Source organism: Tachysurus fulvidraco, chromosome 4 (genome assembly GCF_022655615.1).
Source record: "Tachysurus fulvidraco isolate hzauxx_2018 chromosome 4, HZAU_PFXX_2.0, whole genome shotgun sequence".
Taxonomy (NCBI): Eukaryota; Metazoa; Chordata; class Actinopteri; order Siluriformes; family Bagridae; genus Tachysurus; species Tachysurus fulvidraco.
Window position 1 is genome coordinate 24,953,774 of NC_062521.1, and position 13,821 is coordinate 24,967,594.

The following is a 13,821-nucleotide window of genomic DNA, read 5'->3' on the forward strand; positions in this document are numbered from 1 at the left end:
TTGAACTCCTCAGGCGAGCGGCGCCGATACATGGTCATGAGGGCCTGCGTTGCCGTGGGAACACTGTTGTCGTTGAGGTTGAACTGGCGCTCGTTTTCACCCTCTGAGCCCAGACTGCTGCGCTGTGGACTGCAGGAGAGGAGACTGCTGTGCTGGGAGCACACCTGTGTACACACACACACACACACACACACACACACACACACACACACACACACACACACACACACTAAAGTCACAAGGGAGAAGTATGTAGCTGTGGAAAACATAACCTTAGACAGATGGATAATGTAATAGGCAGTAGATCCTGATACAGCTTTTCAAGCTCCAAGCAAAATCTCCAAAAATAAAAAAAAGCACTTGCATGACCAGCTCACACAATGTACTGCTTTGTTCATCCTTAAAATTTTGTTTCTGCAGTAAAAAAAAAAAGGAAACTAGGTTCGTAGACTATGCTAAAACAGATACAGATAATATAACGCTCAACGCTCACCTCATCATCTGAGCTGGTGAGGCTGCATGTGATCTCTCGCTCAAAGTAGATCTTGGAGGAGGTCTGCTGCAGGAAGTCAGAGATCCTCTGCACCAGGAAGTCGCGGTCTTTCAGGTTGGCGAACAGGAAGGTCATTCGGTTCTTGGTGCTGATTGAGAGTGGGCTTGGTAACACGTTAGAGCTGTCTGCTTTTTCCACAATGGTCACCTGTTAGAGTTAGAGTTATAGAATAGAGTTATAGAAACATAATCGAAGTCTGTCATTTAGTTTTATATAACATCATATCCTAAATACATTTATATCTCTTATACTCCTGTAATTTGCCAATGAATACAGTGTTGAATTTATTAAATCACATGTCATTATTTTTATCCATTTATAATTACATTTAATGCTGTGGATTGTTTGCTAACAAGTAACTTCCTGCTGTCGCTGCTAAAAACATTTGTAACACTGGTTTCTCATCAAGTTCGACAAAAACGATACAGATTATTACTTAGAAAGCATTTTGAAGATTTTCCTATGTGCCACGATTCTCAGTCTCAGCTTTATTTCTGCGTATATTCGTTTATATCCTGTTTTCTTTTCTGTTTATTTACTTTGCCACGTGTACAGTATATGTTTAGATTCCTGTCTTGTCTCCACCCCTGTCCTGTCATTGTTTGTTGCTCAAATATCTCTGATTATTCTCTGGAGTTCTGTCCATGTGTTTTAAACCCCTGTGTGTCGAGAAAAGAATCATTGTGTATATCTTCACAATCTCGCTGTACTGTCATGTTACTATTATAGATACATCATAGCCATAGTTTATAGCATTAGTTTGTCACACTATGTCAGAAAACCAAATATTTCGGCTTCACCACTGACTGTTACAAAGCCTTGACATTGGAGACCCTTTTTATTAATACGTAATAAACATCTCCTTAAAGAAAAATATAGCAAATGGAATGGTCACATGTAAGCTCTAGCAAATTACCCAGTGCTATAGGAGCAATAACGTATTATCATTATAATTAATGCATTAATCCAATTCCCTTACATTACATTGCCTTGCGACTTCTGTCAAAGCTGTCATAGAAAATTTGCGACACGTTCAAACGAGTTTAACAGTGCTCCTCAAAAAAAAAAACACTACATGTTGCGGCATGTAGAAAATGTCATAATAAAACAGCTGATGCTGAATCAGAGGTAAACACGGTGATTAACGCAGTGTGAGGTGTGAGTCTGTAGACTGGAAACAAACATAATGCGTGCTGACATTTTTGACCTGAAAACTGTCACACAGTCTGTCACGCTTTTCCTAAAAAGAGGGAATGAGCTGGCGATGGCCACCACTCCCAGATACTAACAGAGTCTGACAGCTCGCTGCCTTATCCTTTTATTCATGTCACACTGATCATGTTTTTTTTTCCACCCACCTGTGCGCGCACACACACTCACACACACCCACATACACCGCTTCACAAAGGCGAAACACGTTTTGTAAATCATCAGCTTGTCAATGTGAGCATAATTGAAAAAGACATGCTATACAGCTCCTGCAGATCCACAGCAGATCAAAGATGTCACATGGTTATTATTCTGCTCTTATGCAGATCTCTATATAAGCCTTAGAACTTTGAAACATGATCAGCTGGATGTAGGCTTGGGCTGCAGGTAGTAAAAGCAACATACAGATAACATCACACGTTGATGGAGGAAATGTGTGAGATGGTAAAATACTGCTACTCATCACGTGACGCTAATAGCATCCGAGACTGATCCGTGACCTTTAGCAAAGAGATTGAATGTCTAATTATATTAAGAGGTCCTGGTGAAATATTATGAGAGGCAGATGTAACTACGAGCATACAGAGTGTATGGATCACTCTGTAAACAGTACTGATTTTTAGATTTGTTTTTTGCAAAATTCACATCAGCCATTCTTTCATCTACCCATCAACTCAGTCATCCATCCAACGTCCCATCCATCCATCCATCCATCCACTGTACATATCCATCCACCTATCCATGATCCTTCACCAACCTACTGATCCATCAACCCAGCTTCCAACCTATCCACCCCACCTTTTATTCATTCACCCTACACATCTATCCACCTCCTGATCCATCCACTCATCCATCCATCAACATACTTATCAACTGGTATACCCAATCATCCATCCACCCAAGCTACGCATCTATCCAACATATCCACACAGCCATCTATCCACCCACAATACACATAAGTATTTGTTGATCCATCCATTCACCTATCCACCAACTTATCTTATCCATCCATCCAACCACCCAGCAAACATCATCTTAAACTTATCATTCAACGTTAATTTATCTCTTCCCAAAATAATATGAAAGCAATACCATAATATCCATGTTTGTTCTAAAAGGAACTGTGCCACTCCTGCAGATCCAAACCTACCTCTCGCAGGGGGATGATGAGGCTGCACACCGTCTCCTCTTTACTGGTGAAGCAGATGTAGTTGGTGGAGACGAACATTTGGCCCAGGATGTGCATCTTATTGAAAGGAGTCCACAGCGTGCAGTCCGTGTGTCCGTCCAGCTTCTCGTCTTTCGGCAAGCGGAACAGCGTGCGGTATCGTTCGCTTTTAGCCCTGGCGTCAAGATCCCTGAGATGTAAACAGACTATTTTAAACAGCGGTTTTCAAAATGGCTGCATTTAAAAATTTCACACATCAGAATTCAGGTATGTTTTTTTTTTTTCTTTCAGAATTTCTACAAAGACATTATTTTCAGACTATGTGGAGTCTTAGTGGGTTTTTTTTTTAGCTCCAAGAGAGGTTGATGATTGAATGACATATTTTATAGCCTCTACACCATAAATGATAACGGGAACTAACGTGTGTTTCACACTAAATAATAATAATAATAATGATGAAAAGACTTTGCACTGTTGATTGCATGACCTGCTGGAATCAAAACCTTGACTTTTTTGATACATATTCAGTTTCCCAAACAGCCTATAAAACATGTCTATCCTCAAAGATCCATCAAAAATATTCACCACTGGTTGACCTTTTAGAAACCCAGACATCTCCTTCATACTTCCTTTGCAGAAAGTGAGATTTGTTTTCAGCTTTATAAACCTGGCAGCGCTCCATATTCCAAAGATTTACAGCATCATCTTTTTTTACAGAGCGCTTGAACACTTAATTTCTTTTACGGAACCAATTGGGCTGAGGCTTAAATCTCTCCATAAGCACACGAGTCAGAGTGAGATGGATGTTGTGCCTCTTAGCAACACTTCTCTGGCAGTCCATAGACTGAAGTGTCTAAAGATAAGTGATAAGACCACTATACTATTTAAAGGACAATTTCTCATTTGACAGACAACTGGAAATAACCTGCTTAATGATGATTTATGGGTCTATGCAGAGGACGTTCACATTTTGGATATAAATCAAAGTACGCCCGTATGACGTGGAATCATTCCCCCTGTGGTTGTATTACTACAAGTACTTTTAATCTAGAAATAAAAAGTTTAACGATGCTCAAAGATTTGCCTGCAATATTTTGACCATATTTTGACTCGATCAGATAAACAGAGCATCTTTATTCATACATCCATAATGAATCACCTTGACCACCTTCACCAAAATGAAATGTTTGACCATTGCTGGCAGGAGCGTTTTTTGTGTGTGTGTGTGTGTGTGTGTGTGTGTGTTGATGTGAAAATAAAGGTAACTCATCAGACTCATCAGTGTCAATTAGCCTAGCTTGTTATCTAGATTAGATATATAGTTATCTACGAGGAGGCTGTTTGTCTGCTCTATAGCTCCGGGCTTAGTTCTTGAGCGTAAGCAGCCACAGATAAGACTGCACTTCACATTAAAAAAACATGCGAGGTGTTATTTTTAGTTTTTTTTTAGTTTTGTTGCCATATTGGCAATGGAATATTTTCGGTTCAATCTGTTTTTATTAGATTTACTAACATTTTAATCGTCTATTTATCTCTGCCTGACCAACTTGTGACCCCCGACTGGTCGAAAATAGGCGTTACTCTGTGCTGTAAATGATCATTTAGAGCTCATTTATGTATTTCCTGATAAAAAAAATATTGCAATATTGCAAAAACAGTAACTGCAAAATTAGCTCTCCATACAAATAGCTAAAGATAGAACGATAAGAATTACTGAAATATGTGTAGGCATGCCTCGATGCCTCGATGCCTGAGGTAGGCACAGGCTCCCCGTGACCCGAGGTAGTTCGGATAAGCGGTAGAAAATGAGTGAGTGAGAGTGTGTAGGCATACCATAATACCAGCACTGACCTCTTGAGAGCTGACACCTTCTTAGGTGACTTCCTCTTGAGTTTGGGCAGTGATCTGTCCTGCTCAAAGCCCTTGTTGTCCAGGAGCTGGCGCATGGCAATGTTGGCCAGCTGCTCCATAAGCTTAAAGGTTTCGTTGATGTTGCGGAACACGGAAAAGACGTGCTCACTGCAGCGGGTGCTCACTCGCACCATGTCCGGTAGCAGAAGTGTGGCGTTCTTTTCCAGTAGAGTGATGTCAGCCCAGCGAACCAGCAGTTTGGCTATGAATGAGGACAGGAACAAAGTAGAGGGTGAACACTTGCAAACGGGTCCTCTCTATAGAACATAAGTGGTTAAAACTCTACATTTATACCACATGATTAGTCAGAAGGTGTTGACTAATATTTAGCTTTATACAACTGAGCAAGTGAGGGGTAAAGATTTTGATCAAGGGCTCAGCAGTGGCAGTTCGGATTAGTCCCACAGTTTAACAAATGTAAACAATACACAAGTAATAAAACAATATCAACATTAACAAATAGCTGGGCGTATCACATTACCCTGTCGTGCACCAGTTCTCCCACAAAAGTATGCACCATTTGTGTAGTCAATGAGTCATATGGCATTACCTTTAGCAATTCATTAATACGGATATATGTCAAGTCACTAAATTGCTGGGTGTAAGGCTTAATTCTTTTTAATCTTTCCCCTGATAACGGATAGCAGATATATTCTCTCTCTCTATCTACACACACACACACACACACACACACACACACACACACACACACACACACACACACACACACACACACACACACCTGTGTACATCAATAATGGAGCAATATAAATTACAGCCAGGTTAAGCCACATATGTCCATATTACATGCTCGAATCAAGAGTAGGTGCCTCGGTCACTCACCCTCCTTGCCCAGCAGGTACGAGTAGAAGCAGAGGTGGTTGATGCTGAGGTAGAGACAACCCTGCCTGGGCACTCGACCCTTCCAATAACTGCAGGAGTAATAGTTCACCAGCTTCTCTTCTTCCGGGAACCCGAACAACCTTCGGAACTTAGCGGTGGCTTCCTTGAACTTGTCCGTGTCGTCGTCCTCCTTATTGTCATAATTTTTGTTGTATTCAGCAATGATGCCCTTTAAAGGTAAAAACAAAACAAAAAGTAAATATGCCACGGTTCACAGACGTTAAACACCGTTGTCCGTCTGTCAGACAGCACAGAGCTGGATGCGGTTATATAACAGTACAGTTATAACACAACACAATGCAGCATACTGAAATGGATTTGAACAAATGTAAAGTATTGTGTAAAAGTCTGCAATTCTGTTAAACAAAAAATACACCTTTGCAAATAATGAATTGAACAATTCTACATATAAACCTTTGAAGTAAAGGATGCACTTTTACACTATTTACACACCACAAACACTAAACCACAGAACACTCATTTCAAAACTAGGATTAGGGTTAGGAAACTGACGATTGCTGAAAAAAGACTGATGAACTCTGATCCAAGTTTCATATGAAGCACCTGGGTGATACTGAACAGTCACCTCTGAAAGTATTGGAACTGCAAGTTATTTTGTTTTTGCTATTTGCTGAAAAACTCCTAATTTTACTTTTTTATTTCCTGACATTTGCACCTTCGGAATTACTGCACTGACCCACTGACATTAAACTGGAGCATTATTCAGTTCATTGTTTGTTTTTTTGGGGGCGGTTTCTTCCTTCAGTCTGCTCTTTAATTGGTGAACTAACGCTTAATTGGTTTAACATTTGGTGAGAGATGTTGACAGTGTGAAACCTTTCACTTTTTGCCCTGGTGAAGTCTTGTGTTGTTTTGAAAGTATGTTTTAGGTCATTACCATGTTGCATGAAGAAGTTCCTCCCAATTAGATTAGAGCCATTTTCATTTCTTTAAATTGGCAGACAGAAAGTTTCTGTAAACATCTGAATTTAACAGTTCTTCCTCTGTGCTTAACAAAAGATCAATGTATTTTTTGAATCACAAGTAGATCCTTTCTTTCTCCACACTTTGGTAAAGGTCTATCTTGCTTCCAGAACTTTTGTGGCTCGTGTCAATATTTCTTTGCAAATTCCAATCTGGGCGTCTGATTCTTAACTGAAGATGGTTTGTAGTTCTGGATCTATATAACTGCTCTCAATGTCGAATGGTGGATCGTGAGACCTTCACCTTGGTCGTTGGATGTCTCTGACTGTTTCTTTTTTTTTTTTAAAGACATTCCAAACGATTGTATCGGCAATGCTCAATGCGTGTGCACTGCCTCTGATCAATTTTCCCTCTTTCCTCAGGTTTAAAATGGTTTGCTTTTCTCCCATAGACCAAATACAGTCTTTACAAAAGCACACACTGTTCATTGTTTAAACAATCAGTCTTTAAGGGTACAAAAAGGACACGTGTCAATCACGTGTTCCGATATTTTTTATCATTTGAAAAATTGTGCGCTCATACAAAGGATGCTCAGCTGTTTAACACAAATAGATCTATTCTATAGAGTTTATATCCCAGTTTCTTTTTGTTGTGGTTATAGAGCAGAAACATTATATATATATATATATACACACACACACTTCCAATACTTTTGGAAGGGACTGTACATATATGTATATCTGCACTGGAAGTCAAATGGTTTCGAGCAAAGTATATTTTTACGCTCTTAATCAAATTAGGAATTAGGTACAACTGACAAATTAGGGAATAGGTACAAACGTGAGAATTTATTCTAATGGAAATATCTAGATCTATTATCGGTCTAACTCTAGACTCTTGTAGTACATATGTATGTTTTCCAGTTAAAACTAAATCTCTCTAAGCTCTGAAGTCTTTTACCTTCATATGTTTTAACACAGGTTTGTCTCTAATAAAGGACTCTTTTTGTTTAAAAGTTAGAAAATAGTTTTCTAAACCTGCTCATAATAAATTGGGAGAAAACTGTGTGGTTATTTGATGCTTGTTAATTAAGTGACAGGCTTCGTATTAGCTTTATTAGCGGATTAACTCAGCAAGCTGTACTAGCTGTGTCCAGTCACCAGAAGCACCCTGTATGCCTCTATATGAGCATATACCCTCTTCTACTTAATAAATAACATATGAAAATGTGTTATTATACTTGTTTTACAAGTTAGCTGCCAGGCTTCGTATTAGCTTTTAGCAGAGCTACAGTGCAAACTAACTGTACTACTTAGATAGAAGCCTTTGTTTTGTCACATGTACATTACAGCACAGTGACGTTCTTTCTTCACATATTCCAACTTTAGAGGTTGGGGGTCAGAGCACAGGGTCAGCCATGATACAGCACCACTGGAGCAGATAGGGACAAGTGCTGGGGCTTGAACCCCTGATGTTCCAGTCAGCAACCCAGAGCCTTAACCACTTTGCTGTGCCATAATATATATTCTGTACTATCACATCTTGGCTCTTCATTATCCCACCATTTATCATGTAAAGCTCACAACTCTACTTACTGTTCAGATACCTTTTTTTCTCGGTGTCCCCACTTTAATTGTTACCCGATTTGTTCTCTGTTGTTTACTTAATGATTATTACACTTAGTATAACGTGGGATTTTCATTGGGTTATTAAAAAGTGCTAAATCGGTAAATCACTGCAGAAAGAAGCTCAGGAAGTAGAAGAAATGACATCAGTGCAGAAACACAAGTCATTTCAGAATCCCTGATGAACACACAGACAGAGTCTAGAATAATAAGGTAAACTGTATTGCGTGTGTGTGTGTGTGTGTGTGTGTGTGTGTGTGTGTGTGTGTGTGTGTGTGGGTGTGTGTGTTACCTGAATCTTGCCCTTGACAAATGTAGTGATGTCATTCTCATTCTCAAATATAGACAGCGTCTGCAGAAGGTTGTGTTCCAGCCACTCCCAGTGTTCAGTGATCTCTCTACGGGAGCTTCCTGTATACACACACACACACACACACACACACACACACACACACACACACACACACACATATACACACACACATATACACACACACATATACACACACATGGTCACACACATGGTCACACACACACACACATGTACACACATGTACACACATGTACACACACACACACACACACACACACACACACACACACACAAACCATGAGCCACTATAGTAACAAGCGACATACTCCCCTTCATTTATCATCTTGGTAGGATTAAAAAAATGGATATTAAGCAAATGATAAAATTCTCATTAGAAAATCCAGCCACAAAACATTTTCTTAATCTTCCATTAAAATGTTAATAGCTTTTGCCCAACTCTAATGGTGTGATATCACCATGAACCCTTGTGTAGGAGGAAAAAAAAAGTTAGCAAATAATATTGTCATGCTTCAAAAGGCAAACTGATGAAGTCGAATTCCAGTCAGTGACGGATCTTAAGTGGAGAAAAATGCGTGATGTTTTATGCCGTCGCATTAACTGATGAATCGCAATACAGAAAAATGCATGAATAAATATCAGCTAATGACTCATTTATTGAACTAAATGAAAATTTGTCTGTGTCTTAATGGTTATCACATGTACACTGGCGTTTCATTGGGCAGGAGGAACGGAGATCCACGTATAGGACATTTTCAATCAGTATGAACAAATGAATTATTTTATAGTCGCTTTCAGGATAACTTTAGACAGAATTTTAGATGCTTAAGTACAAGCACTTGGGGCATCTCAGACAGTTGATTGGAGTTATAAGTATAATACCACCATTTACTTTGAACATTTATGTGAGAAAACAAACGTTTTTGGGACTTTTCTATATAATATAATTATGTAATGTAAAAGCAGAATTATTTATGATCTTACAAATTCCTAATTGTATACGTTTATGTTGTATTAACTGCAGAGTGTAGATGTGTGGGTAAGAGACTGTAGCAGTGAGGAAAAGACATGAGGCAGAGATGGAGGTAGCAGAGATGAGGATGTTTAGGTTCTCTTTATGAGTGACAAGGATGGACAGGATTAGGGACGAGCACATCAGAGGGACGTCTCAGGTTGGCTGTTTTGGGGACAAGGTCAGAGAGACTAGATTGAGATGGTTTGGACATGTACAGAGGAGGGAGATGGTTATATTGGTAGAAGGATGTTGGAGATGGAGCTGTTAGATAAAAGGTCAAGAGGAAGGCTAAAGAGGAGATATATGGATGTGTTAAAAGAGGACATGAAGGTAAATGGTGCGGGATTAGAAGATGCCGAGGACAGAGTTAGGTGGGAACAGATGATTCTCTGTGGCGACCTCTAACAAGAAACGCCGAAAGAAGAAGAAGAAGAATTGTGGATTGCGAAATACATTCAATGCTGAACATGGGCACAAATCCCATGTTCTCTCTTCTGATAACGACAGTTAATACTCAGCAACTTCAGATGCTGCTGCTTAGTAAATATACAACGTATATGTGCTTCACTATGTTCTTTTCACTGCTAATGTTATTACATCTCGGTTGTGACTTTTTTGACGCACAACTAATCACCGACTGCTTCCTATTAAAATCTACTAAATGTGAAAAAGCTTATGCCTTGATAAACTAAACTGACAATGACGAGCCGCGACAGATTTATATTTCCAAGCCTGTTCCGTGTTATTATTTCTACAGTTAATTCATGATGACTTGTATAACAGGCGCTCTGTATAAACAGAAACGGTGTGTGAGCATTTCTATGGTGATGTTTTCTTTAAGTTGACGTTCGCACCAGGGCTTTATAACGGTCAGAGGCAAATCTGTATCTGTCTTTAGGAGGACGGTGTTAAAGGAGCAACTGTTTATACCCCGATTATTTTATGTCCGTTATTTCTGCAATAACAGACATTTTCTCAAAGGACATTATTCTACTTATGAGCTGGAAAATGGTTTTAACATTAATGCCTCACCAATATAAAACTGCTTACAGGAACATTTAAACCATACTGTGATTCCTTCACTGGTTGAACTTATGGCACTTAGCAATATTTTAAGTATAAACTTTGTCTTACTTGATTTTATTCATTCATTCATTCATTTTATACCGCTTATCCGAACTTCTCGGGTCACGGGGAGCCTGTGCCTATCTCAGGCGTCATTGGGCATCGAGGCAGGATACACCCTGGACGGAGTGCCAACCCATCACAGGGCACACACACACTCATTTACTTGATTTTATATTACTACATATTTGTTTTTATTATTTATTTTCATTATTTTCCCACTTTTCTGGGGAGGGGGAAGTTTTTGTATGTTAGAAAAAAAATGTATTCGCTCAAGTATTGATCGTAGTTAAATAATGGTTATTAACTAACTAACTAACTAACTAACTTATACAGTAGTTGCTTTAGTGTAAGAGGTAATAGAAACTAGTTACCTTGTTACTGATTACTTTCCTATTGCACCACACACTGTCTTGATTTATTTCTTATTTTATCCCGCAACATAGGAGTATTTTGGGACTTATAGTAATGAGCTTGGGTTTTAAAGCTTGGTCCATATAAACATGAAGTTCTGATCCACGGTTAAGACGTGGAATATTCACTTCACTACACTTCATAAAACAGCACGGAAAGTATTTTGTTAATAAATTGGTATTAATGAGACTGGAGGTAATCTGTAGAAATCTTTTAATCTGGCAAATCCACAGTGTTTTGCTGCAGGTTACATAAGGTGCAGAATTACTGTGTGTACTGTGTACTGTACGGTTTTGTTTACTTTATCCAAAGTAAAAATGTAAAATTTTCCCATTTTTAGCCTAGTGTGACTCAGAAACCACCATATTCTTGTCTAGTTTTACTGAAGACGGTCATCTATGGGGCTTTTTACACCTGGTCACTTCATGCGTTTTCTGTGATCAGATAGCTATCCGATGGTAAAAAGACCAGGTCTAAATGCCCCCCGAAGGGTTTTCGAGACGGATATAAATCCCATCGCTCAAACCCCTTCAGGAGGTGGTCTGGGACGCATTTCAGATGAAACTGGACAGGTGTAAATGAATGTGGTTGTTCAAGCCACATACGTCAGCGCTATACTCCTCCCAAACGGAAGTACGTCACTCGCAGGTGACTCACGAGTCGTGCATCCGCCAGAAACCCCGTATAACCCTGGAAATGAGGTAAAATATATTTGCATTTTGGGTGGGAGTAGAAAGATTGAATTGATATCCGATTCACCAAGACGCATTTATGTGGCCTAATGTAAATGGAACAGTTTTAACAAATAGCTATCGAGAAAACCCATGAAGTGACCAGGTGTAAAAAGGCCCATAGATGAATGAATAAAAAACATTTAATAGATAATATTGTGAGGTCAGAAATAAGGGTAGAGTTGATATACTGTAACATAAGCGATAATGGGAATTCTGTAAACTATATTATTAGTAGTAATAGTAGTAGTAATAGTAGAATACTATATTGTTATTGTTTTTATATTATTATATGTTTATCTATATATACACATTTTACTCTATTCTACATCTAGATTTTATTTCATTCTATATCTCTTTTTTTTTGTTCATTGTTGCACTGTGGGACGAGTAACTACAAAAAAAAAAAAACATTTCAGTACCTTAATATGTAATATGTATGTGACAAATAAAGAAGCTTAAATTATTTAATAATCTATATTGTGAAGTTTTCAGAAAGGAGATTATATTTGTTGTACCTCGACAGGCGCTTATTTCCAGGGATTTCAGAACAGCGTAACAGATATTGCATCATCGGGTAGGCATGGCCTATTTGATAATCTAACCCTAACCATAGTTTTTGGTTGTTTATTTGTTTTCTAAAATAAATCTACCTGTATGACTGTTTTGTCCTTCGTAGTATGCTGGGTTTTTTTTGCAAGAGAGCGTTTTTTAGCACGTTTGCCTCACACCTCCAGGGTCGGGGGTTCGATTCCCACCTCCGCCTTGTATGTGTGGAGTTTGCATGTTCTCCCCGTGCCTCGGAGGTTTCCTCTGGGTACTCCGGTTTCCTCCCCCGGTCCAAAGACATGCATGGTAGGTTGATTGGCATCTCTGGAAAATGTGTCCGTAGTGTGTGATTGTGTGAGTGAATGAGAGTGTGTTTGCCCTGCGATGGTTTGGCACTCTGTCCAGGGTGTATCCTGCCTCGATGCCCGATGACGCCTGAGATAGGCACAGGCTCCCCGTGACCCGAGGTAGTTCGGATAAGCGGTAGAAAATGAGCGAGTGAGTGAGTGAGAGCGTTTTTCCAAGACCTCCTAAAACACGCCCACTTTACGTCGTGGTAACGAAACCCCTGGAATTTAGTGAATGCCGTTGTACCTCCATGGTAGGTGTTGTGTTTAACATCTCTCTCACACTGATATTTTACAAAATTTTAGACATGGAGTAAATCATTTCAGGACACAGAGGAACAGCAGCTATGGTAATGCGTCATTCTTTACATTCTTGCCCGACTGCAGTCACATCCTACACCGGGACTGTGTGTGTACTAGCCTTAATACATGTTCAATACAACACTAATGGATATGTTTTAAGGTTATATTATACTGTGTATTCTGTGTGTATATTTTGATTGGCTGCATTATTTAACCCTCATGTATGGAAGTGTTTAGCATACAAATGAATATTGCTTCTCGTAGACAAACACGTAAATTCAATAATAGTAATGTTTACACAGTGAAGAGAATTTCAGGCTAAGAATAGCAAGAAAGTGAAACCTCAAAAATGTGTCAATGAGCGTCTCCCACCCTGCAGCTCTCCTCAAACCACATTAGAGCTAAAAGGAGTGAACAAAATCTGTCCCCAGGGACTGAAGTGGGCTCAAAGGAAATAAAGACACACGTCCTTACAATAGATTACACTGTTCTTTCAGCATCTTTGTGCCACTTCACATCCGGTTTGTCCTATTATTAACACATACTGTATGTCCACTATATTTTGCTTCGTAACACAGTAGTTTTAGTAGACTGGAGACTGTAGCATGGAGAAATACCAGGCTTCGCTAGCGTAAGTGGCCAAGCCAAATTCAATTAAGCACGCCCAGATGCACTATTCTTAAAAGCCTGCAGCTAAGAGGGAGATTTTTGAG

The 13,821-nt window shown here is 39.3% G+C and overlaps 1 protein-coding gene across 3 annotated transcripts in view; it reads right to left on the reverse strand.

Annotated features, from left to right (window-relative positions):
• tbc1d9 (TBC1 domain family, member 9 (with GRAM domain)) overlaps positions 1-13,821 on the reverse strand; it is a 42,581-nt gene that overhangs the window by 17,192 nt on the left and 11,568 nt on the right. For all 3 annotated transcript variants that reach the window (XM_047812268.1, XM_047812269.1, XM_027145830.2), the window contains exons 4-9: positions 8,586-8,704; positions 5,685-5,913; positions 4,782-5,043; positions 2,913-3,120; positions 494-700; positions 1-164 (exon numbers count right to left, since the gene is read on the reverse strand). The exon at positions 1-164 is cut by the window's left edge and continues 10 nt beyond it. In XM_047812268.1, the coding sequence (XP_047668224.1) occupies positions 1-164; positions 494-700; positions 2,913-3,120; positions 4,782-5,043; positions 5,685-5,913; positions 8,586-8,704 (1,189 nt within the window). The remainder of the gene's footprint in view (positions 165-493; positions 701-2,912; positions 3,121-4,781; positions 5,044-5,684; positions 5,914-8,585; positions 8,705-13,821) is intronic.